General features: G+C 40.5%; 1 protein-coding gene across 1 annotated transcript in view; it reads right to left on the bottom strand.

Annotated features, from left to right (window-relative positions):
- The window catches only part of LOC142666383 (fer-1-like protein 4), a 104,557-nt gene extending 77,778 nt beyond the window's left edge, over positions 1-26,779 (bottom strand). The window contains exons 1-6 of the mRNA XM_075846408.1: positions 26,701-26,779; positions 10,140-10,195; positions 6,584-6,672; positions 5,674-5,773; positions 3,021-3,112; positions 1,702-1,743 (exon numbers count right to left, since the gene is read on the bottom strand). Of these exons, the coding sequence (XP_075702523.1) occupies positions 1,702-1,743; positions 3,021-3,112; positions 5,674-5,773; positions 6,584-6,672; positions 10,140-10,195; positions 26,701-26,779 (458 nt within the window). The remainder of the gene's footprint in view (positions 1-1,701; positions 1,744-3,020; positions 3,113-5,673; positions 5,774-6,583; positions 6,673-10,139; positions 10,196-26,700) is intronic.
- Between the last annotated feature and the right edge of the window lie 422 nt (positions 26,780-27,201).

The following is a 27,201-nucleotide window of genomic DNA, read 5'->3' as shown; positions in this document are numbered from 1 at the left end:
ATGATGCTGATTGGACAGCGTCATACAGAAAACATTACACCTTCAGAGTGACCAGAAAGAGTTACCTCCCATCTGGCAAGTATAGCCAAATTAGCATATTTCGAAAAATGCTCATAACTTTGCAAATAATAAACGTTTTTGGAAAAAAAATAGTGTCGTTATCAGCATCATAGCACCTATTAGAATAGTTAGGAGATAGAGCATTAGTAAACTAGTCTTTAACTATTTTGTTTACTTTTTATTTTTTTTATTACTCTTTTCAGTCATTGGTTGTGCCTTGTAGGGTGTGCTTTTAGTTGTTTCAAATAAAATGGATTTCCACCCAAACTGTAAAATTGCTCCTATGTTAATAAATTGAAAGTGAGAACAATAGCCAAAGTTTGGTGACTATGTATTGGCACACCAACTTAGATGTGATAGATATTAGGTGGATCCTGTGTGTCAGCTGAACTGACGGAATCGTCTAAGAGAGAGCGATACAGCTTCTATGTATACAGGATACATAGAAGCTGTATCGTAAAAAACATTTTAATAAGTCAATTAAAAAAGTTCTTAAAAGCGCAAAACATTGAAAGGTGTACATAGTCTTTAAGTTAAATTTTTTTATTTTACACGCTATGCTTCCCTTTTCATGTGATGTTAAGTCATAAGTATTATTCTAAAAACTGGTATCATGCAGTATGTACCTTTTAAACAGAATTACAACACATTGCAATTTTTGTTCAGTATTCTCTCAGTGAATTGTTTTTTCCCCTAGCGCATGGAAGATCCCTTTACCACCATTAAATCGGTAATTAAATTATAAACAATTTAACGTGCTCTAAATGTTACTGTTCATACCTGGGTACTTTTTCAGTTGCATTAATGGGAATTACGTGAATGAAAAATAGTTTTGGAAATTATTGACTGTTTTGGTGTGGGTCCCATATGCTGGACCCCCACCTGTGACTTGTCTGATTGAGACATTGCAAAAGTTTACTATATATTCAGAAACCTCTTTTCAGATTGAAACTGACCTGGCCATCAGCTAAATTGCTGTGGGTCTGGCTTCCGAACTTTCAGCCATCAGCTGTTATTGCTGGGAAAGCCACTGCATGGGAAATGTAGTATTACATGCCAGCCATACATGGACGGGACGGGTCTACCAGCTTGTGAAAAGTTATGCGCTGTGGCTTATAAACGGGGACTCCCCTTTATCATCCGTCCGTATGCTCATACAGGGTATATGGAAAGGGGTTGTCATGATGAGACAACTCCTTTACAGTTTAACTCCTAATAAATACCTTATAGTTATTCATAGGTATTTACAGTTAAGGCCCTGTTCTCACAGAGTTTTTTGGCGCTGATTTTGACGCATGAATCTGCATCAGAATTTCGTCCAAAAAACGCTGAAACATATTTTCCCGCTTGCTCTTTTAGACGCGTGGGGGGAGGGAGTGACATGCTCTTTCCTCCCGCGGTTCTGATTCTGACCTCCCATTGAAATCAATGGGAAGTAGAGAAAGCGGTTTTCGCAGTGTTTTTTTTTGCCTGTGTCGCTCAATGGCCGCGGCCGAAAAACACAACGAAAACTGCAGCAAGAAAGTGCAGGCAGGTCAAAATCTGCCCTAAAATTCCTTCATTTCTGCCTGCAAAATACTAAAACATTTAATACAAATCTATTTAAGTATACTTTGTTAATGAGGTTATCACCATACTTACTCTTCATCTTGAAAGGCAACATTTCGAATAACCAATGCTGAGCTGTCAAAACATAATACATTTTATTATGTAACGTTAATGAACACTATGTAGAATATATTGAAATGGTATTAAAATTGTAAAATCAGGTCGCCAGTCTCCTATTGTTTTATAAACTGAAATGTACCTATGGGAAATAGTTAGCCATATCTGTACGTTTGTATTTTTATATAGTCACCGACCAAAAGGTGTGTGTGTGTGTGTGTGTGTGTGTGTGTGTGTGTGTGTGTGTGTGTGTGTGTATATATATATATATATATATGTGTATATATATATATAATGTCACTATATTTGTTCAGTATGAAATTACAATTACTCATTCTATGTCTTCCACTGCTGGCAAGACATACCCCATATTGCAGAAGGTAAACCTTCACCTTGCAATAAACTGCCAAGAAATAAGCAGGTAATTAGTTTTTTTGGTTGTATTTCTATATGCATTTGGTTAATATCTGTTTGTTTCATGCTCTAAAATTCATGGCAAAATGTGTATCAATACACCTGCCATAACAAGAACTGTGTATTTTGTAAAAAGTATTAACTACTAATTTAAGGCATCTAATTGTGTTAAGACAATAATAGACATCATACTATTGAGGCCCCTCACACTGTAGACCCTAAGCCCCCTCTTCCTTCTGTGTACTGCAGAATGACCATACATTGCCACAGTCACTTTCCATAGTAAATAGGAGTCATGGAAACAGCTGCATTTATTTACCCTCCATTGACTGTAATGGAGCGTTAAGAGTCACATCTGAGGTCCCTATAAGATGGTGGGTTTAAAATGTGGCCCAAGCTAAATGTTCATTTTCAACAGAGGAAATAATTCTGACGGCACACCCTCTATCCATACAGAACATATACACATTTATTCCCTTCATTTATATGGCGTATTCCACAGCACTGTACACAGATTGTATTCCCTCGCATGAGTGCCTGTCCCAAATTCAGCAAGCATTGTCCTTTCCATATCTCATGTGGACACACACACATACTATACACATACTTGGACCATTTCCAATGTAAGGGCCTGTTGACATCTGCGTTTGAGGCTCTGTTGTTTTCGGTAAAACCACAGACACCGCCCAACAGAACCCATTAAAGTTAATAGGTTTCCGTCAGCTGCCGGTGGAGTCCGTGGTGCAACGGTTTTTCCATTGTTCTGCTCCTCTGACGGGGCAGAACAACGGATTGGTGAGCACAGGTGTGAACTGGCCCTAATCCACTTAACCTATCAGTTTGTCTTTAGTGTATAAAAAGAAGCCTGGGTTTAAACTTACCTATCTTCCACTGTGGTAAAAAAGTCATCTCCAACCCATGCACCAACTGCACCATGTGCTGGCTGAAAACGGATATCCAATTCAACTTTAATCTGTAGTAGTGAGGAGTAAGGTATACGGAAAAATGATTATCATTTACTGCCATTTAGAATGTATGGTATAATAAACATTGTTCAGTAGTGAAGCATAAATTCCTAGGAACGGTTATCATGGATTCTGCAATACATGGACAGTAACATCAGATACAACATTTCAGTGGTCAATAGCTGTCATTTATTATGTTTATTACACAAATCTAGACAAACGTTTACCTGAGGCAATAGTTGTCAGCAGATTTGTAGTGTATAGCAGGCAAGCACACAGGAGGGAACCTAAATTGACCTAAATTACAAGGGATTTATATATTTAGGATTGGTGTTGGTTTAAAATTTTGTATTTTCTGCAGATTTTTACAAAAAAATGCAGAGAAAAAAAACCTGTGAAAAATAAGCAAAAACGCTGCGTGTCAGCATACCCATACTGTATGTTTAAACGCATATTTATGTTCCATCTTATTATATTTTGAAGCCGTCAAACTAGACAAACAGGTCTTGCGCATTATTCATACGTCATGACATCTTTGTATAGCAATACTGTTGTGTTTTCAGTTGTCAGCTTTATGTTTCTTATTAAATAAACTAAGGAAGAGTAACCGTAAACCACAGTAAAACCAGTCCAGGAACAGACTTATAAAAATGCCTTTGCGTGTGGGGCAGATGAGAAGTAGCCGGGCTGCTATGCGCAAGTGAAAAGCAGATCTACGCTGAGTCATGAGACTTTGTTATTAGTCATCAGAGAAAGAGACGGTAACTAGATCTTAGTCTAGGGAACGTGGTATACGTGGATGGTAATTAACTCTTGCTGTCACTTGAATGACACTAATGTTTGGCTGCCCAACTTGTAAAATAAACATGAAAGCCTGGCTCAGCTAAGCGTGCATGTTTATTTCAATAGGGAGAAAGAAAGGTATAGGTTACTGCCAGACACTTTTTCGGACGGAACAAAGGATCTTTTTAATTTCAACATGCCCAATCCTTCTTTCCCGCAACTTCTCCTGTCGGGGGACTGTTGAAAGGACTACACGCACATTAGATGATTGTTCGAATCCGACAGGTTTGTCTAACTTTGCTCTAACGTGTATGGCCAGCTTAAATGTCGGTTAACAGACCAAATTACTAAACAAATAATTATCTTTATTGTAAGTTAAAAACTGGCGTAATTGGGGCCAGGGAACTGAAAATTACAACTAATACGCTCTTGTATTTTGTCGTCTAAAATCACAGGCTGTACTACACATGTCAAGAATTGAGAACCTGTTGTAGAGCTTGCTACTGTTTCTATGCAGTGCAGGGCCAAGAGGTATAGGCAAAGTAGGTGGCCGCCAAAGGCACCATTGAGGAGGGCACCATTTATGGATTTAAACTCTCCTACATATTTGAAGACTATGCAAAAAAATATAATGCATGTAACTGGGTGAATCGGTGCTGATATCAGATCAGTCTTAGATTAATTATGCAGGTAATTTTGGGAACACAGGGAGTAATTTTTTTGCAGGCTACCAACTTGTCTGAAAAGATCCCTCAAGTGTGTACTAATACTGTTTCAGGGTTCATTTATGAAAACTGGCGCAATGCAGAAGTGGAGTTGTTGTATATAGCAACCATTGAGGTTACAGCTGTCATTTCCACTTTTATTGTATAAAGTGTTTTATTCTATTGCATAATTAACAGTTAATCCTTTAAAGGAGTATTTAGGTTATTCTTAGTATAATGAAATGTTATACAATTTTCCAGTACACTTTCTGAATCAATTCCTCATGACTTTCAAAATGTCTGCTTGCTGTCATTCATTGGGAACTTTTATTGCTTACTTCCAAAGGATAAAAACCTTTCCTGATCATGTGATGATCACAAATGCTGCATGGCTTGTTACAAGACAAAACTGTACTTACTGTAACAAATCATGCACCTCTGTGTCCATCACATGATCAAATATAGATTCTTATCCTGTGGAAGTAAACAATCCCATTGATGGACATAAAGCATAAATCTTAAAAACCTTAAACTAAGACAGAAAGTATTTTAAAAAAATCGGCTGGCATAGTCATCTGCTAAGGCTAGCTCCGCCCACTCTTCTGATTGACAGATGTCTACCTATTACTGTGCATAGGGAGAGCTCTATCAGTGGAAAAAGGATGGAGCTAGCAGACAGAGGTCAGGGCTTGTGGCAGCTCATGAATACGCCGGACTTATCTTTTTCGGCATTGCCCGGGCTCTGGCAGTGAAGTCGTTTCTGACAGCGGAATCGTAACCATAAGTCCGCTGTGCTCTTTTAACGATCCTGTTGTCCAAACAGCCCAAAATTTGTATTTGCTGTTTTGGCTACTAGGAGTACAGACCTGTAGCTTTTAATATGCTGTCCTTACAGAGGGTGGCATAATAAGCTGAGAGATCCCCTTTTATTGCAGATAAGGATTTCAAAGCATTGATCTAGTTGCTTTGGGAAACACCTCTAATGCATGCAACCCATGCCAATGACTATCCATGTGTATTTTTTTTTCCTGCCCAAGTTGAAGATGTGCTTTAAGGATTGTCTTATATCACCCATTTCCTACCCCAGTGATGCTGTAGTTCTTGTCCACTAGAGCTTCTGTAAGGATAAGTCGGCCACTCTTTGGAAGATGTTGAAGACTAATTATCAATTTCCCTAATAATCTAGAACAGAAGATCAGGCATGACCGTTAATTAACATAATGCATGGTACAGGCCTTTAAACCAATAAATTAAAGACACAATATGCAAATACAATATACATAGGCAAGGCTGAAATATTACCGCTGTCCAAGTTACATGTTTTGCTTTGAAATATCTGGAAGTAAACCCCATTTTTTAAATATGAAAAAAATTTAAAATAAAAGAGGACCTGACACCCCACCGTTCCAGAGATATGGCACACTGTGGTGTTGGCTCCCTATGTGTTAATTTTCTGAAGTCGGGGTGGAGCTAGTTTCGATGCCTCCAATGCTGACTAATTGGTGTGAGGCAGCATGAGGGTTGTTCATGCCCTGTTGGCTAACTGCAGCAAAATAGCATAGAGGGAGCCAACACCACAGTAGGCCATATCTCTGGAACAGGGGGGTTCAGGAAAAAAATAAAAATAGTGCTGGAGTCAGCGCTATTTAGGTCAGTAAACCAGTTCAACTTACAGTATATGACCCAATGACAGGTTCTCTTTAAGCTGGTCAATTGTTTAGTTGTGCATAGAGAAAAGCCCCAAAAAATTCACGTGGACTTTCATGTTTATAGGCGTGTTATACAGAAGACTGTAAAGTTCATATCCCTCTACAAGATGGCTAAATGTTTTTACAAGATTCTGTCCTCTTTCGTATAGCTTTCCGTCCGCCCCCAATGTCTTTCTAAGAATTATCATTCCCTCAAACAGAGTATGGCTGCAGGTACTTATACTTTATTATACCTATATAACATTTTCATTTGTGGCAGATATAAAATAAAATGTGAATTTACCTGTTGGTGAAAACTTTGCTGCAATTGTAAACCTTGACAGTAAGAACTTCATCAGATACAACCTTCCCATAATGAGGCCATCGGAAATGCTGTTTAGAAATACAATTAGACTGAGTTAGACAGATGCTTGTTTTGTAATTTTATTCAAGATTTCATACTATAGGATTTAATTTGTATTACAACTGTTCCTATTATTATTATTATTGGTCTTTATGTATAGATTTATGTTCCTGCAGTGGAAAGTATAAGGTCTAAGTTCCACCAGCTGCCGTCTTTTAACGATTTAAAACCCAGTTATCGTTGCCACTTTTATACGGGTGGACAGGTTAAGGATGCGCCCCTACTCGTGGGCCAGTGCTGTGTGCTTGCCCCCCAGGATAAAATTTGCCAGCCCCTGGTTGCATATACAATTTCTAGTAGCACAAACATGCTACTGAAATCAGCTATGGCAGAACTTGACAGAAAGAAAACTACTGTCCAACACAGATTATAAATTATTTTAAAGCGTGAAAGTTCAGTCGATTTCTGTCTAATGTGTATGTGCACCTATAGGTCTTGTACATGAAGTAGTACAGATGAGAACTGGAAATGTTCCCTTGGCAATCTGAAAACAGATATCATTTTCAGACATGCATTGAAAATATAAAATCTGGATTTTGTCTGCTTTAACCGGTTCAGGACTGACCGGGCTATTTTGATCCTTCAGGATCAGGCACCGTTTAGCCCTTTTTAGGACTCGTTAGTTAAACGGCTATAATTTTTTTATTTGTTGGGCTAGCGACGTGATTTTTGCATTGTTTTTGACAATGCAGGTTTATTTTTTTTATCATTTTTATACACATCCTTTTTGCTATTTTTAGGCTTTAAGTTTGAAAATAATAGTAAAAAAAAAAGCTTTTTTACTTTTTAGCTATTTTTTTCTGGTAATAACATAGTTTTACCCTAAAATAGACCTTTTATTTTGTGATCGTCATTGTCTACCGTCAATTTTAATATATTACATGTATATTTTAGAGTAATTATCTCAGGGCTAGCGTTACGACAATGATTGGCGGGGGAACATTTTTTTTGGGCTGGTTATATTATGTGTATTTATTATTATTTTGTTTTGCACTTTATTTAACTTTTTTTTTTATTACTATGGTCTGCCCCTCAAAGGTCAGAAAAGACCTTTGGGGGACTTAATTTTAAAAATTTTTTCTTCTTTTACACCATGTTTTTCCACTGTAACTGGGGCTCAAGTTACAGGGGAAATCAGCCCTTTCATAGTGACTTTTGTCACTAATAGAGCTATGCTGGGTCTTGTAAGACCCAGCAGCAGTCTGCCACTAACGGCATCCCGGCGATCATGTGACCAGTCACATGATCACCGGGACCAATAGAGACCGCAGCTCTGCCGCTGCCTCTATTCATATACTCAGCGCTCTATGATGCGGGTTTTAAGGACCCTGACGGCTGGCCGTAAATACACAGGCAGCTGTCGGGAACCGATTCATTTTCATACGTGAGGCCCAAAGTTGATTATACAATGACAAAACGTTTAAACTTTTATTTGCAGTAAACCATAAAACTTCTGTTGAAGTACTGTAAGTATCAGCCAATAATCTAAAGTGTGTTGAGCCACTCGACTGTCCCTGAGAGCACATATCAGGGAAGAGAATGATCAGGTATGTTGGATTTCAACATACCCAATTTTTTTGTTTCCATGCAAGATATTTCCTTTTCTCCACTGAAATAAGCACGCACGCTCAGAACCTGGAGAGGTAGCAGTCGGCTGAACAGGGGTTTACACAACTTCCCTGACTGTGCAAGGAATGTTGCTGGAGGCTATTTTAGTTTTACAGTGCTGTCATTCCTGGCCTACCCACTAAACAAATAAAACAATACAGCATGAAGACCTTTAACAATGCAGAGCACAAAGGGAAAACTCGTTCAAAGATTAATTTCCTTACATGATACATACCGGAGTCCTTAAGTCGAAGCTTAACCTTATATTTAGATAAGGGATTATCCAATGGCTTGTATGTAATATGAACTATTAATACTAATATTAGGCCAAAAATTAAAATGACTTTAGCTTGTTACAAAGAAACAGTTGAAGTGTTGGATAATAACCAATCCGATTCCAGCGGTCCTTAAAGGGGTTTTCTAACAATTGGCATTTGTCACCTATCCACAGGATAGGTGATAAATATTTGATCGCTGGGGACCCCTCTTCTAGGAACCCTTCGATTACTATAATGGCTGTGCAGTGAGTAGGAACGGGGGGCTCGGGATACCCAATCTACTTATCAGTAAGGGGTTTTAACTGTAGGGCCCCCAGCAATCCGATATTTATCACCTATCCTATGGATAGATGATGAATGTCAATTGTGAGAAAAGCGCCTTAATCTTCTGCAGGTCCGAAAATAAAAGTGGTCATGTGACTAGTTGCTTTGTTTCGATTTATTTTAATAATAATCATTAAATACCATGCTGCACCATTTTTTCCAGCAAAACGCGGGACACCATGACGGACACCTGATGTCACCCATTAACGTCATGTGATGGATCTAGCGCATCCATTTTTCTTCTTGTTCTGCTCTTATGACGAGCAAAACCTTGAAAGGACTAATGCGGATGCGAACCTAGCCTTAATTTTAATTAAAAAATAACATTTATGTACACTATTTTGGCTGAAGACTCCATTTGCATGGTGCAAAAGAGTCGTTCGCACTATATTATAGACACTACATTGGCAGGGAAAATTGTGGGCCCTCCTATGTGATTGGAACTATTGTATCAGCAATATCATGTGCCTGATAAATGATCTGTGTTGCTCTTGTTATTCTACATGGGCATTTAAAGAAAAAAAAAAAAAGCTTCTAAAGTTTTGTTTTATTTTGTGGTGGAGGGGCACTACATTGAATCATTGGCCTGGGTGAAAGAAAGCCTCGCTTGATCCTTGACCGGAGGCACAGCCGACAGGTGACTACTGTGGATCTTCATAGTCGTCCACTATACTGCAGAAGCCCTAGTGGCATGTATTAATGATGCACCACCAATAATTAAAATGAATATGCATTACCAATTAGGCTGGGTTCACACGAGCACATTAACGTCCGTAATGGACGGACGTATTTCGGCCGGAAGTCCCGGACCGCACTCAGTGTTGGGAGCCGGGCTCCTAGCGTCATAGTTATGTACGACGCTAGGAGTCCCTGCCTCTCTGTGGAACTACTGTCCCGTACTGAAAACATGATTACAGTACGGGACAGTTGTCCTGCAGAGAGGCAGGGACTCCTAGCATCGTACATAACTATGATGCTAGGAGCCCGGCTCCCTGCACTGAGTTCGGTCCGGGACTTCCGGCCGAAATACGTCCGTCCATTACGGACGTTAATGTGCTCGTGTGAACCCAGCCTTAAATAGCAGGCAAAGAAAGATTTCATGTGTTAAGTACATTTTATGAGTCTTTTATTTTATTTTCTGATGAAGGTTCTACTATTACAGTTTGAATTTATACTGCAACCCAGCCCAGAGAATTTCCTGCAACCAATGCCAATAACAGACTTACCTCACTAAAATCAGCTATAGATCCAGTATTGAGTTTTTGGGTTTTATGAGTAAAACCTATTCGAAAAAAAAATTAAAATTAACTTTACATGTCATTTCATTTTTTTTTAAACTGTCAATTTTTGTTCTTCAAATAAAAGTTTATTTTTCGGTATACAAGGCAAGCCCTAAAAGAGATAACAGAACAAATAAAATAAACGAATCTGCTAATTTTGTCTTTCTACGCACTTGCTTTCCCCCGCTGAAAGCTCACAAACAGGCCGTGCACTGCATGCTGATGCCGAGTCTACGTGGTCCTCTCCATTATATCACCAAGCTTAGAAGTCCTCTCTATGCATTACCATGCACCACACGACCAGTTTGCAGGCTTGCAACCGAACAGAAAGATAAAAATTGTAGATTCAGAATTAGCGTCTTTTAAAATATTTAGGGATTACAGTAGTTTACATAGTTTTCCTGAGGTGACAGGGTCTCCTTAAGGATAAGCAAAGCACCCAATCATATAAATTAAAGGTGCACCGTGTGCCAATACATGAGTAGAAACAAAATCAAAGTGGCACTACCCAGGCAGGAGGGGACCTACCCAGGCAGGGGGGCACCTACCCAGGAAAGAGGGGACCTACCCAGGCAGGGGTGGACCTACCACTGGCAAGATATATTCTATATAGAACCAGCAAGAAGAGGGGAAGTAGGAAAGGAAAGGAAAAAGAGAGGGGGGGGAGATAGGTTCCCGAGAGAGGGGAGGACTACTCTTGAAAGCTAACTTATGAGGTTGGGGAAAATCGCTAATAATTTCCAGTCCCTATCTAAGAGACGTCATATTTTTTTATTTTTTTTAAATTGCTGTTAAACTGGTTAAACACATTATACAAATCTATGAGTAAAACATAGTGACTGTCATTATTACAACCATGGCTCTTATGCATGAAGCCCTCTTGCAGAACTCTACTCGCTCCTCCCGGAATGTGCATTATAAGGTTATAAAAATATATATGTGAATCCAATTATAAAACAGTAAAATAACTAGTTTATTTTACTATCAAACTCCCATACCATGTCATATGAAACTGAGATATGGGGAGTTGTTTGGAAGTTCTCATTCTGGAAAGCTTTGGTCACAAGTGGCTTTCTTTTCCAAAATAGTGGTTCTGCAGAATTAAAGAGGCTGTATAGGATTAGAAAAACATGTTTGCTTTTTTACAGAAACCGCACCACACCTGTCCATGGGATGTGTCTGGTATTGCAGCTCAGCTCCATTGAATTTAAGCGGGCTAAGTTGCAATACCACACACAACCTGGGGACAGGCGTGGCACTGTTTTTAGAAGAAAGCTTCTTGATCTTTCTAATTGTGCACAACCCCTTGAAATTAATTGTACTCCCAAATTTAACGGGGCACAATGAAAAATTTCTGCCAAGTGTCATTTATAAGAATATTAGTGCTTTCCTATGTTTCTGGTTTGGGTGCGACTTCTACTTTTGCACCTCCTATGCTCCTTTCTAGGCTAATAAGTCTTAAAGCTATGTGAACATTTTACTTGGCCGGAATGCGTTTTTAACTTCTGAATGTAAACGGTAATGATTCCATTAACTGACAGTAAGCAGATGTTTTGGTAAAGATGAGCAATTAAGATACAGTAAATTAGAAAGTAGAATAACTTTTCTTTATTATAGCGATTATTTTTTACTTACATAAGACTTATTAACAAGTCAGAAATTTGTTTTTGGCAAGCTTGCTATTGAAAATCAACCGTATGATCACTTTGCCAAAAAATTGTAGCACAATATTTAAAATTCTGGCAACAAACTTCAAATTGTAATACTTAAAGGGGTTGTCCACTTTCAGAAAACTGATAACCTATCCACCAGTCATCAATATATGATAGGTCATCAGTATATGATCAGTGCGCGTACGACATACGGACCCTGCACCGATCCGCAACTCCGGATGCCTCCGTGCAGCGGATGTTTGGAACGGGATGCAGTAGTTAGAGCCGGAAAAAGATGGCTCCGACCACTGCATAGCGGGCGTTTGGGGGAACAGCAGCTCGGCTCCCATTCACTTGAATAGGAGCAGAGCTGCAATACCGCCGAACGGCCGCTATTCTTTGACAGGAGCCATCTGCTCGCGGCAACATCGTCCCGTGGCAGCCGGAGTGCCGGATCAGTGTGGGTCCGTGTGTCTGACACGCACCGATCATATACGGATGACCTATCCGGTGGATAGATCATCAGTTTTCAGAAAGTGGACAAACCCTTTAATTAAAATCAAAACCAATCCATATATCTCCATTATAGGATGGTTGAAGGACCATCAAAAAGAGACCGTTACGCAATTCAAATGTTGGCAATGTAACAAAAAAAAAAAAAAAACAGCCAGTGATCCTTTAAAAAGGATGTGCCTTTTGTTTAAGAGTTCATTCAGTAAAAGGCTCTTCTTTAATCCACATTGACTTGCCATTCTAGAAGGCCACTGACTGGAGGAGAGCCACTGACTGACATCCCCCTCTTTTGACAGCACACCGGATTATCTCTTTAGACAATGCGCATCATTGTGGAAGATTTTGAAGCATGCCATGCCTGTACAACAATATATAACATATTGCTTCAAATTGTATTGCCGGTCTCTGGGTGTGCTGTCCCAGGGCTAGTGCATTTTAGTCATAATGTGTTGCTAGAGTTTTTCAGATTGGCACAGCTGTATACAACACAGGTGCACAATATGATGTGACCGAAGTTGCCATGTAGCACCAGTATTACATTACATAAACTTTTTCTATCTAGCTTTGCAGTTGTGACATCAAAACTCAACATATGATTAATAATAAAAGGTTTTACTTAGCCTAGACTCGTTCATTCATGATTAAACCATAATTAGTAATAATTGAAAAGGACCTGTCACCTCTCCTGACATGTATGTTTTCGTAAATACTTGAATTCCCCATGTAATAACAATTCTGGAACATATTCTTAGAACTCTGTGCTGTGTCATTCCTCTGTTATTCCTCCTAGAAATTAATTAATAAATTGATAACTGGGTGTCCCCATTTCCATTGTCAAAGGGAGTGTCCCTACGCAGACCCACTCTGTCAGACTGATTGGACATTGTTAGTCTGTGTAGGGACACACACCCAACTGTCAATTTATTCATACATTTCTATGAGGAATAACAGAGGAACGACACAATGTAGATTTCTATTAAAGATGCTACAGAATTGTTATTTCATGGGGAATAAAATTAATAAATGTACGGTGAGGTAACAGTGATTCTTTAAGCAGGTTGTCCTGTTTGGACAATCAGTGTTTGCTGCATTGGTCCCGTACAATGATCTAATCCAAGAAGATTCACTGCTGCACCCTCCAGTATTCTGCTATTATGACTAGAGTAGCAATGGAAATAAAGCATTACGAAGCAATACCTCTAATACATGCTCTGCATTGGCTAATAACTCTGGCCATTAGAGGGGGCCATGAATGGGAGAACCCCTCTGTTACATCCATATGTTATAATGAAGTGATGCTCCACCAATGAAATGTAATAGAGAATTCTACAAAAACAATCATCTAACTTAATGTCATCAGACTTACACCCTTTAATTGCATGAAGGAGATATAGGCCATACTGGTTATATTACGGTTTGCAATCAGTGGATAGATAGGGCTTTGGCATGCACACTGCAAGCTGGAGAGTCCTAGAAATTGCACACACGTTACATGCAAGTCACATGGCAGCATGACGCGCAATAGGTGCCAATGAAGCTGTGCCAATAGGCTGTAACAAATCTCAGTCTCCGTTGTAGTCCATAGAAACAGATTAAGTTGCATATAAATGCAAATTCCATGAGATTTGAGATCAGGATAAAAAAAGTTAACCGTTGCAATTAAAACTGCTGTGTACAAGTCGTCCGACAAAACTCTGTGCGCAGGCCTAGCCGTACTGAGAAATGTCAATTGTTCCTTTCTAATTAGAGTGCGTTAGTGATGTCATTGGTACATCATGGTTTCTTAGTAACTTGACTTGTAGCATTGTAAATTGTGTTTTCGTGGTGAATGGATGGCCTTTTTCAACTTTAGATACACAGTTGCCCTCTTTATGATGTAATCTTTTACTGAGATTTTCAGCACATAATTTAAAATTCTAACACCCATCTTTCTATGAAAAACTCATGCAGAGAAAGTAGCAGCCTGTTATAGGATGCTGAGGAGCAACGGTCAGGATTTAAAATTGTCAGCAAATGTGGATTGGCTGTCCATACTCTCGAAAGGACTGCTCAGCCAACAATTCAAGTGTATAGCCAGCTTTTCTTCCCCACTTCACCATAAACCAAGCATGTATATTTTTTTTATTGTATAATGGGAATTCGCCACTGTTAGCCACCTCTGGCAATGACTTCTCTCCCATGGGAAAAAAGGCTCGGGTTTGGGCATGTTGAAATCCAGCAAGCACAATCTTTCTTTCCCCTGACATGTGCCATAGGAAGAGAGGGAGGCACCCATGCACATTAGATACTTTAATCTCATGTTTTGGCAGTTTTGTACTAGAAGTGGGTCTACAGATCATACATTGCAGCTCAATCCCACCAATCTTGGGGAGTTGTAAACACATACTTTCTTGAGCAGGTTGCCCAAAAAAAATGTTTAGTTGGAGTAGTAAGAACACAACAACATTGTTTAACTGCCTACATCTAAACTACAGCGGATCACAGCTTTGGCTTCTATTTAAAAATGGGTCGTTGAGGGACGACCCCTTTTAAGACTAGTTTCCTCCTGTATATTGACTTTAATTGCTTAAATAATGGCGGTTGTAGTAGGCCATCCTACATCATAATACTGCCTGTCTTAAAAACTTAACAGACTCTGCAGGTAATTTTGCAGACAGTAACCTGGAGTAAAGTTGAGATCTGACCACTCAATTCCCAGTCTCCTGCTGCAGGCAAACACAACCTCTGTCATGGTTGTTACTTGGAAGAAAAGATTTGGGTTTTCAAAGGGGTTGTCCGGTTTAGAAAAAAACATGTCATATACCCTATTAGGAAATTCGGAGTCATTCCTCATCTCTTGGCCACAGTGTGGAAAGCAAATACAAAAAGCCTCTCGCTCTAAAGGTCCTGTCCTACATTATGCAGACAACCCCTTTGTTTTTAATGAGCACTGTGTAGTGCTTAATTTCCCCTGTGGTGGCACTGCAGGTAAATTGAATGCTTTTTTGCCAGGTTTCCCCACAGATCACAGCTGAGCGCTGGGGGTTCCAGCAGAGGGACACTGAGATCTTTCCTTTTGTCGAGGGACCCTTCTAAAAAGTAGAGATTGTCCAAAGTGGACAATTCTTTTAAGTAGAATTCGGCTAGAGGCGACATCAAGTTTTATTTCATGTCTCGTGTGCTAGATTATTTTTATTTTATGGTTAAGTGCACAAAACATGTAAATTAAAGAAAATAACTTTTTTTTTCTCTGTTTTCCAATCCAAACATTTTCTTGATATCTATATGTTGAATATAAAGCTCAGAAAGTTTAAGTACAAAGTCTTCAGATGTCTTTAGTAATCCAGGCAATCAGGGAACTTAATCTCCTTTAATTCACTAAAGCCGTTAGGGATCATGACGGTTATTCCTATACTGTTATGTGAAACAGCTGGATAAAAGGATCATTAGCTGTTTGTGCCTCATATATTTTAATTACAGTTGCAAACCTGACTCATCCGCAAGATCCTCCCTGATGTTCCATAGTGCGCACACAGTGCTTACGGAAATAACCATGCCTCGAGCAATATGATCAATCACAGGAGTTTGTGGCTGCTGAGGAACTGTAATAAGAAAAGGTTTTATATTTGCTGCCTGATCTTATACAGCTGTGTCTAATGGACTTACAATGTTAGCCACCACCATACAGTAACCTAAAACCGTGGCACAGACAGGGAGTCCTTGAAAAATAGTCAACCCTGGTCATCGGTCTGAGTTTCTGGGGCAATTTAGTATATAAATTGGTTGAATAAATTAATGTACTGGACGGAGTCAGTATGGATTATGAGAATATAACAATGGAATTTACTTTGCTCGTTGATTTAAAAGGACATAAGAATTGTACACTAGTGTTTGGAATAGTTAACATAAGCGTATATTCATAAAGCAGATATATGGCAGAAATTGTTTCTGTAGCGCGTTCAGGAATATTCTGCAAGTCGCAGAAATTTCTGCACCAAATCTACCATGTGTGAACTTACCCTAAGGTAAAATTACCCTAAGCGAAAATTGTGTGGATTCTAGAATTTCCAGCATGTCAATTTTTTCGTGTTTATCCAGGTACAACTGTCTATTTGTGTGGCCATGCCTGGTACGGCAAACCAGCCCCATTCAAGTGATGACTGTAGCGGAAAGGGGATCGAACACCCACCGATCACACATTGTTGGACGTCCTGTAAAATCCCTTTAAGCTTTCAAAACAGGGAAGTTGAAAAGTCAGCGTCTAATTGGTTTACTTCCATTATTATTATTCATATCCACTTCTGTGTTTAGGTTTCATTTTGCCTTTATTTCACCTATGAATGACCTGAGTGGACAATAAAGATAGCTGGGTTTTCTTTTACTTGAAGAATCTCATAACCGCCTTTACCAGGAAACACAATAAATCTCAGGCATTTAATATATCAGATAATGAACCTAGTGCAGAGATTCAGCAGGTGCTTTCACGGCCATATCTTTTATGTACTCTTTTTCGCTTAAACATTTCCACAGCCTGTAAAGATCTCTATATGTCTCACTGCGCACATAGACCAGGATGACTATACATGTGTTACTCAGCTCTGTCATAGAGTTATCATGCCCTGGAGGACACAATGACTATAAAAATATTAATCTCCATATTTTACGGTTTAACAACATTGAGTCACCTTGAATTTTTTTTTGTTTTTTTTTTTTTTTACACTGATCAACAGTAAAGAGACTTGTTTCAGGTCAAAGTAAGAGCAAATCTCTTCAAAGTTGTCTAACTCTTGGACTAAACTTTGACATGATTAGTCACAACTGGTGCATGAACTTAAAGCGTCTCCCTAGCCTTAGGTTTACACATCACTAATGCCAACTATAAGGCTGGATTCATACATGCAGTTATTGATTCCATTTTTTTTTAGCCATAGCATGGAGTGAGTACAAAAGGAAGGAAAAATATAAAAGAAAAACTGATACTACTTTTATATTCACTCCTCTGTTTGGCTCAGAACTGCGTCAAAAACTGCAGATGTGATTCCAGCCCTTTGGGCTCATTTACATGGCCATATCACGGCTCCTTTTGTATAGAGTCATATAGGGCTTTTATAAAGGTGCATGAACCCTCTACTGTATCCCCAGATGCCTAATATGTATTTTTTTCTGTTGCATTCTGTGCGAATCCAAACAGGAAAAAAAATGGCTTGCTCCATCGAACTCTATATGTAAGGAGGTATTCTCCCCAGAGGCATTTTTTTTAACGGCGGACATACCTGTACACACAGAGTGGCAATGCGCGGAGGCTGTACGACTCAGTGCTAAAAGAGAGTACAGACTCCGTGCACTGCTACAATCTTCTATGGCTGAGATGTGATAGATTGCGCCTTGAGATATAGATATAAATATGTATATAAATATATATATATATATATATACACACACACAGTGGCGTAACTAGGAAAGACTAGGCCCCATAGCAAACTCTTGACTGGGCCCCCCCAGGTGCCACACGCAGCCCCCATTGTAGATTGTGCCCCCTGTAGATTGTGCCATACAGCTGCCCTGTACACAGTGCTATATAGCTCCACCTATAGACCGTGTCACACCCCCCTTGTAGATAGTGCCATACAGCCCGCCCTGTAGATATCACCATAAAGCCCCCCATGTATATAGCACGATACAGCTCCTCCTCTATATGAGGCCACACAGCCCCTCTCCCTTGTATATAGTGCCACACAGCCCCGCCTTAGTAGATAGTGCCACACAGCCCTCCTAGTAGATAGTGCCACACACAGACCCCTGTAGATTGCATGACACACAGCCCCCTGTAGATTGCGCCACAGCCCTCCCCCTTGTAAATAGTGCCATAAAGCCCCCCTAGTAGATAGTGCCACACAGCCCCTTGTATATAGTGCCACACAGCTCCCCCTTGTGTATAGTGCCACACAGCCCCTCCTTGTATATAGTGCCACACAGACCCCCAAGTAGTACAAGGCAATGGCGCCTCCGAGAAAGTTGTATCAGCAAGGGGGTGTAAATCAAAGATGGAAAAGTGGGTTTGGAGGCAGGACTATGTGACTCTTCAGGATAGTGGCACCGACACATGAGTAATTAGGAATTAGCATATAGTGTGCGCAGTTCTAAAAGTTGATTTTATAGATATTGCTGCATCTGAAAAAAATATTGATTTGGAAATATTGTCAGGTCATGTATTACCGCATGGTGGCGGTTCAAGGGGTTAAAACTACCAGACACGTTCCCATTTTAAATATACAATAAATTGAAAACAACTCCATCTGCCCTGCAATTTTATTATAAATATATCCTATATAATTACAGCTCCAGAACCAAGCTCATACATATATAGTACCACAACAAAGCTCAGTACATAAATACAGCGCTATAACCAAGCTCTGACATATATACAGCACTAGAACCAAGCTCTGACATATATACAGTACCACAACCAAGCTCCATACATAAATACAGCACTAGAACCAAGCTCAATACATATATCCGGCACCAGAACAAACCTCCGTACATAAATACAGCACTAGAACCAAGCTCTGACATATATACAGCCCTAGAATCAACCTCAGTACATAAATACAGCAATAGAACCAAGCTCATTACAATTATACAATACCAGAACCAATCTCCGTACATTAATACAGCACCAGAACCGAGCTCAGTACATATATACATCCCCAGAACCAAGCTCAGTGCATAAATACAGCCCTAGAACCAAGCTTATACATATATACAGCACCAGAACAAAGCTCAGTACTTAAATACAGCACCAGAACAAAGCTCAGTACATATATACAGCACCAGAACAAAGCTCAGTACATATATACAGCACCAGAACAAAGCTCAGTACATATATACAGCCCCAGAACCAAGCTCAGTACATATATACAACACCATCTTTTCTTCTCCCTCGGGTCCAGACCTCTATGATGGGTTTTTCCCAGCCAAGACCCATTTCTGTAGATTTCCACTCAGAGGTCTTCAGCTTCTCACTTTTAAAACATTTCTGCACCTATAAACGAAGATAAAATTCTCAACACCTCTAAATATAATTGCGCCATACACTGAACCTCTAACTATAATAGCGCCATACACTGTGTCCCTGATTATAATCGTACCATACACTGTGTCCCCCCCCCCCACACACACACACACACCATGCCCTCTGTAGATAGTGCCTCCATAGCCCCCCTGTAGATAGCGACCCCCATAGAGCCTCTGTAGATAGTGCACACATACAGCCCTCTATAGATAGTGCCCACATATGGACTGCAGAGCTGCAAGGCAATAGTGCTAACCACTAAGCCACCGTGCTGCCATACATATAGCTTCCCCTATAGATAGTGCTCCATGTATAGCCCACCTCTGTAGATAGTGCCTCACATATAGCCAACCCATGTAGACAGTGCCCTACATATAGCCCCCCTATAGATAGTGCCCCACAGGTAACCCACCTCTGTATAAAGTGTCCCACATATAGCCCACCTCTGTAGATGGTGCCCTACAAATAGCTCCCCCTATAGATAGTGCTCCACATATAGCCCACCTCTGTAGATTGTGCCTCACATATAGCTCCCCCTGTATATAGTGTCCCCCATATAGCCCACCCCTGTAGACAGTGCCCTACATATAGGCCCCCGGTAGATAGTGCCCCACAGGTAACCCACCCCTGTATATAGTGTCCAACCTATAGCTCACCCCTATAGATAGTGCCCTGCAAATAGCTCCCCCTGTATATAGTGCTCCACATATAGCCCACCCCTGTATATAGTGTCCCACATATAGCCCACCACTGTAGATAGTGCCCTACATATAGCTCACCCTGTATATAGTGGTCCACATCCCCACATATAGACCTCCTATATAGATAGAGCCCCCACTATAGATAATGCCACTCACAGTTTTAGTAGAAAAACCCGCCATAAAACTTTACACACTCACCCTGATCCCGTTCCCACGCCGTCCGGTGGCAATGTAGATCTGCTTTCTTCTGAGCAGGTCTGCTGCAGTAGAACGACGCTGTTGAAAGGCACTGATTGGCAGGGCAGAATGACTTGCCCCGCCAATCAGCGCCTTTCAACCACTGAAGCGGCGCAATAACGTCATCGCGCCGCTAGCGTCATTGAAAGGCGCTGATTGGCGGGGCAAGTCATTTTGCCCCGCCAATGAGCGTCATTGTATGGCGCTGAATGGTCGGCATGGATGTGCCCGGTTAGTCAGCGCTAATGCATACATTTGTACATGCGTGCTATAGACGCAGGTACAATTACTGCAAGACGGGGTGGCTGTCGGTGTCACCGGGGCCCCATCCAGTGTCCGCAACGCCACCGAGCATGAGAGAGCCAGTGCCGCCCGGCCCATAAATGTTAGAGACTCAGCCGCGTGGGCCCCGTAGTAGCGTCGCTACCACTGTAGCAGCTGTAACGGCTGCTAGCGGCGCCACCGGGCATTTGGGGGGGGGGCGTGTCGGCGGGCCCTGTAGCAGCCGCTACGGCTGCTACAGCGGTATTTACGCCACTGCACACACGTACACTAAGAGGCAGATCCAAATACAAGTAGCAAGGTTCCTGGTGCCACCATCAATCAGAAGAAATAGTTGCCATAGTAGGGAAATAACTCACCCTTTTCATCTTTCTGATTTCCCACACAAGCAAAAAGATTTGAGACATGGGTAAAGTTAATTATTAAGAAAAGTATATTTATCACCAAGTGTAAACGTGTTATACTAAAACCTCATATAATCAGGAAGTGAACATGGGACCCCATAAAATTTGTTATATAGGCCCCCTTAACCATGTAATTAAAATGAGAGTTGAAGAACAACACACACACGTCCATAAACACATAAACATGTGCATGTACATACTACCAACCAGACAGAAATAAACAAAAATGTTTCACAAAATGCTTTAAATTTGTTTTCACAGGTTATTTCTATAGAAGTAGCATTGTCAGCACTTTGCTTTAATTTATTTGATTTTAAGTTAAACTAAGTTCAGAATTTTGCTGATTTCCTGTTACCAAAGGGCAGCGGATTATGAGCGTTCAGGTGACCTTTACACAGTTAGCACTAAGCTTTTAAGTCACACATCTGATGGCCTAGTAAAGAAAAACTATTCCTTGTTGTACTCGACTTGCATATCCGTGGTATGAAATCGGTCAGGGTAAATGTAATTGGGACACTGGGGAAGACTTATCAAAACTAGTGCAAAGGAAAAGTAGAGTACTTGCCCATAGCAACCAATCAGATTCTCTCATTTTTTAGATGTCCTTTTAAAAATGAAAGAAACCTTCTGATTGGTTGCTATGGGCAACTGCTCCATTTTTCTATTGTACTAGTTTAGATAAATCTCTCCCACTGTGTATACCTAAACTTGAACCATAGGTGGTCGAGGGCATGACAAATGAGTATTCTTCTTACAGCATAGAGCTATATCTCATGTATATCCGTAATAAATTGAGACTACTGCACCAATTCCCAGTGAACTATAATCCAGTCCTGATGCAAAGGGTCAGCCGCCCTTCTTCATGCCACCACTGGGAAGTTGGCCTTCAACTGTGTTTCAAATAAACAGACCAAGTATGTCTGATGCATATAGTCACATTGTACGGTTGAAATAAGATAAATGTCCATCACGTTCAACCAGGGTAAGGGAAAAGATGTAGATAAAGATGTTGATGAAGGGAAGAGAGAGATATGAAGATTATCACTGCGACTGCAAAATCTCTTCAATATTGGCTGAATTATTACCTTACAGGGGAACTAAACTTTTGAAAAACTTTTGACATGTCAGGAGTTTTGATCGGTGGGGGTCCGAGCACTGAGACACCCACCGATGGCTAAAACGAAGCGGCAGAAGCGCTAGTGTGAGCACTAAGCCGCTTGGTTTCTGCTCTGCTTTTCTCGGACAGCCGAGCAGTTGGTGTACTGGCCCAATAGAAAGTCTGATTGTACACCAATTGCTCGGTTTTCTGAGAAAAGCCGATCAGATACGAAGCAGAACAGCGCTCACCTGAGCACTTCTGCAGCTTTGTATTAGCGATTGGTGGGGGTCTCAGTGCTCGGACCCCCACCGATCAAAAGTTCTAACATGTCACTATGGTATGTCAGTAGTTTTCCAAAAGTTTAGTTACCCTTTAAAGGGGCACTAAACCTAAAGTACAAAGATTCTGAAAATGCATTGCTAGAAGATGAGCTACTAGCAAAAGTCACACATTTATGAAAATGTTTCTGAAAGTTCTCAGAACTGGAAAATATGCAAGATAAAGGACTGATCAAGGGGAAAAATATTCTTCTGCACTTCCTGTCAGTAATCCAATCGCTCCGGCCCAAAATGTCTGCTAACAGGGAGCAATAGATTGTATTCAACTTCACAGTAAGTGGAGAGATTAGGTTAAGTTATCATTTATGATCTACCATACACTAAATATTTTAGTAATTATATTGAGATATCATATAGGCATGGATCACTTGGGCCTTTTGGAAAATCATGCCTTTGTTCTCTGCTATCATCTGAATTTTTAAAGTAGCTCTGTATATGTTTACATAGATATGAAACAGATCAAAATCAGTGCAAAACAAAGAATATGCAAAACTATTAAACTTTTAATGGGCTGTCCTCATAGATGTGAGATTGTGAGTAGTTCTAATTAAAATTGGCAGGATTATCGGACGAGTTGATGTGTGTGGGGATTCCCATGTTCAGTGGTAATTCTGTATCCTCAATAAACAGACAGAAGTAACACTGCAGGGAGATGACTTTTCTTTAGTTCGCCCTGGTAATATTTTAATTGGGCTCCCACCATGTTTTAATCTGTTCACTATAAAGTGATACAATACTCATGTAGTCTACAAAGCAAGAACACAAATTCATTATCCGTGTTTACCCGAAGATCTTTTGATCCCCTAAGCTGCGCAGTTAAACACAGATCCACAGTAATTAGTTTGTACTACAGTGAATTTATTAGCAAACCATCACGGACTCGGGCAAGGTAACCAGGCAGAAGGAACATTAATTTATGTAAACCTAATTATTTATTATTATGTGCCACACAAAATAAAGTTGTCAAGATTTCCCAAAGATCACACCAAGGAGATTGTATGCAATATCAGAATACTCCTCCAATTACACCATACATGCGAATAATACAGCATTGCCCTCTCAATAAAGTGTTAAATCGTGGGGTTAACAGCTAATGATGGCTTTGTTATCCAAATGTCATTATCATGACATTTCTTATTATATAAATGAATGTCCCATGTTAGGCCTCATGCACACCATCGTTGTGTGCCGGCCAGGTCCCGTTAGTGATCCGTGGAAAGATAGGACATTCACTCACTCAAGTGAATGGGTCCGTGAAAATTATCGGTTACCACTCAGATGACATAAAAAACGGCCGGAGTGGAACTCGGTCATGTGCAACTGCACTTACTGAACTATTTAATACTTTATCACAATGTTGGTTTAACCCCTTAATGTCCAAGCCATTTTTAAGTTTTCAGTTTTTACTCCCTTTATTTCCATCAATAGAGTAGTGTGAAACTTTATTTTTTGTGGGAGCACTTGTAGTTTCTATTGGCAATATTTCAAGTATCATATAATGTACTGGGAAACTGAAAAACAATTATTTGTGGAGTGTAATTTGAAAAAACTGCGATTCCTCCATAGTTTTTTGGGTTTTGTTTTTACGGCTTTCACTTTATTCTGTTGGTGAAAATAACTATGGCAATACCAAATTTATATAGTTTTTTTTTTTAAATGTTTTACTACTTTTACAAAGAAATAACAATTTAAAAAAAATAATAACATTTTGTGTCGCCATATTCTGAGAGCCATAGCTTTTTTTATTTTTCTGCCCACTGAGCTGTGTGAGGGTTTATTTTTTGCGGGATGAACTGTAGTTTTTATTAGTACCATTTTTTAGGACATATGACTCTTTGATCACCTTTTTATGAACTTTTTTTTACAGCTAAGGTGCCAAAAAACAGCAATTCTAAATTTTGTAATAGTTCAGACTTTTATGAAAGCGTTGCTACCAATTTTCTGTAATCTTTTTTTATTTTTTACGTTCCTTTTCATTTTATTTTTCATTTTTGCACACTAGTAAAAACTTTATTTAACTATGTTTAACCCCTTCGAGCACTCAGACGTGCTATTACGTCTGGGTGCGGGGTGTGATGTTTGGAGCGAGCTCACGCGCTGAGCGCGCTCCATGTGCTACGGGTGTCGGCTTTATTTCACAGCGGACACCCATGACTAACAGTCGGGAGCAGCGATCGTGCTGTTTCTGGCTGTTTAACCCCTCAAATGCTGCGGTCAATCGCGACCGCAGCATCTGAGGCGTTAAAAAGAGGGGGACGGTCCCCTCAGACAGCTCATCGCCCACCCCCCGCAGTAAGATCGGGGGGTTACGATCGTCAGATCGCTGGTACAATACACTGCAATACAAATGTATTGCTGTGTCACTTTTACCGGAGGCAGGGCTGAACAGGAGTAGAAAGAAGTCAGACCTGGGGGCCTTCATTAGGCCCCCAGGCTGCAATGACAACCATCTGCACCCTGCAATTGCGTCATTGGAAGGCGATGGGCCCTTAAGGCGGCCGCCCCCCTTTTTTTAACGACCTAGATGCCATGGTCGCTATTGACCGTGGCATCTTTTTGGTTCAACAGCCAGCATCCGAATTCGCTCTGTACTTGGCCATTAGTGCGAGGTGTCCGCACAACTAACATCCGCAGTGTATGAAGCTGGCTCAGCCCGTGAACCTGCTCCATACTTCAACCCCTGTACCGTGACTTACAGTTTCGTTATGGAGTGTCAAAAAATAATTAGTCCTTTGTATGCTTACGTTTCTGCAGCACAAGGCTGCCACTGGGGGGCAAATGGAATACAGATTTAGGCCCCGTGCACACGGCCGTAATTTTGAGACGCAATTAAGACCCATTCATTTCTATTGCCCACAGACACCTTCCCGTATGTTTACGGGAAGGTGTCCGGGCCGTTGAACGGCTCCGCAAAAAATAGAACATGTCCTATGTTTTGTTTATTTTGTATGGACCTTGCTCCCATACATTATAATGGGAGCACGTCCCACAAATGCGGGTGACTGTACGCGGCCAACTGTAGCCGTAATCACGAACCAGGATTACAGCTACGGCCGTGTGCAGGGGGCCTTATACTGCCATACAGCTGTCACACCTCTGGGACCCACACCTATCTCCAGAACGGGGCCCCCTAAATCCTGTTCTACCTCTTTGTGTCGTGGCTGACGCGTGTGATTTCCGACCATGAAGAAGGAAACAGCGGAGCTACGCTGTTTCCGTAAGTCCCATAGTAGTGAGTGTCCGTTATGGAAACATGGTCGGAAATAACACGCTTCAGCCGCAACACAAAGGGGTAGAACGGGGGTTTAGGGGGCCTGTTCTAGAGATAGGTGCAGGTCCCAGAAGATGGACCATCATCTATCTGATATTTATGACATATCCTGTGGATATGTCATAAATGTCCCTAATGGGAAAACCCCTGAAGGCCCTGTTCACACGGAAAAAAAAATCTTGAAAAACGCTTTCTCAGACTCTCATTGATTTCAATTGGAGGTCAGAGACGGAACCGTGGGAAGACAGAGTATGTCGCTTTTCTTTCTCGCGTGCGGGAAAGAACACCGCCGCCGCCCATTAAAATCGATGAGTGGCGGTTTAGAGCGTTTTATTTGCGCTAATTTGTGTGAACAGGGCCTTAAAGGGGCACTAAACCTAAAGTACAAAGCTTCTGAATGTGCATTCTTATCAGCTGCTATCATTTATATAAATGTTTCTGGAGGTTCTCAGAACTGGAAATATGCAAGATAAAGGAGTGATCGACGGGAAAAATATTTGTCTGCACTTCCTGTCTGTAATCCAATCGCCCCAGCCCAAAAGGTCTGCTAACAGGGAGCAATAGATTGTATTCAACTTTACAGAAAATGGAGAAATCACCATACCCTAAATATTTCACTAATCATAGTGGGAACAATTGACTTGTAGCCATCATACACACTTTGCAAAAACAGACACCATAGTTTAGAAACTGTAAGAATATATACATCTGGACATTAGCACATCTACGTATTAGTGGTTACGAGTCAATCGTTCCCACTATGATTAGTGAAATATTTCCTGCTTCATCCTTGATAATGGAAATCAATGGAAATATAAAAACAAGTAAATAAGAGGGGAAAAAGGGAATATGGAAGTTATAAAATATAAAACATATATACTTCTCTCGCACAGATATAGATTACATGGTAATGATTGACAACGTTTCTGACATATATAAAGTGAAGAGCTGGGACTTACCTCTAAAGCTCAGGGTTGCCTGTCTCTCGTTTTTACCTGGGAGATTGGTCACTCTTTTTAGGCTGACACTAAGAGCCATGGTACCCTGGTTATAATTTTAACATGTGAAGGTCCACAGTGTCATTTATAGTGCTATCATTCCAGTGCTGAGGAGTATAGCGTATACCTGCTACATGTACCAGCTCTCTTCTCCCACCCCATGTAGCTATGCCTTGGTTGCATACTGGCTCTGCAAGTTCCTCCTAACACTGTATACTTGCAGAGCAGGTTCCACACACCTCATACATAAACCACCCGCCTCACACCTCCTCAAATTGTTTGGTTAAATATACAGAACCACAAGGAGCCTTATTACTTTGGGGCAGGTTATTTAGAAGTCCATACACCAAATCCCTTTCTTTAGCTTTCTTGCATAAACTAAATACAATTTCATGAGTTAAACCTCATCTGATTTTCGCTTCATGCACATTAATATATTTAGGCTGGATTCACACAGGACGG

Source organism: Rhinoderma darwinii, chromosome 13, assembly GCF_050947455.1.
Source record: "Rhinoderma darwinii isolate aRhiDar2 chromosome 13, aRhiDar2.hap1, whole genome shotgun sequence".
NCBI classification, from domain to species: domain Eukaryota; kingdom Metazoa; phylum Chordata; class Amphibia; order Anura; family Rhinodermatidae; genus Rhinoderma; species Rhinoderma darwinii.
This window is presented reverse-complemented; position numbering and strand designations above follow the sequence as displayed.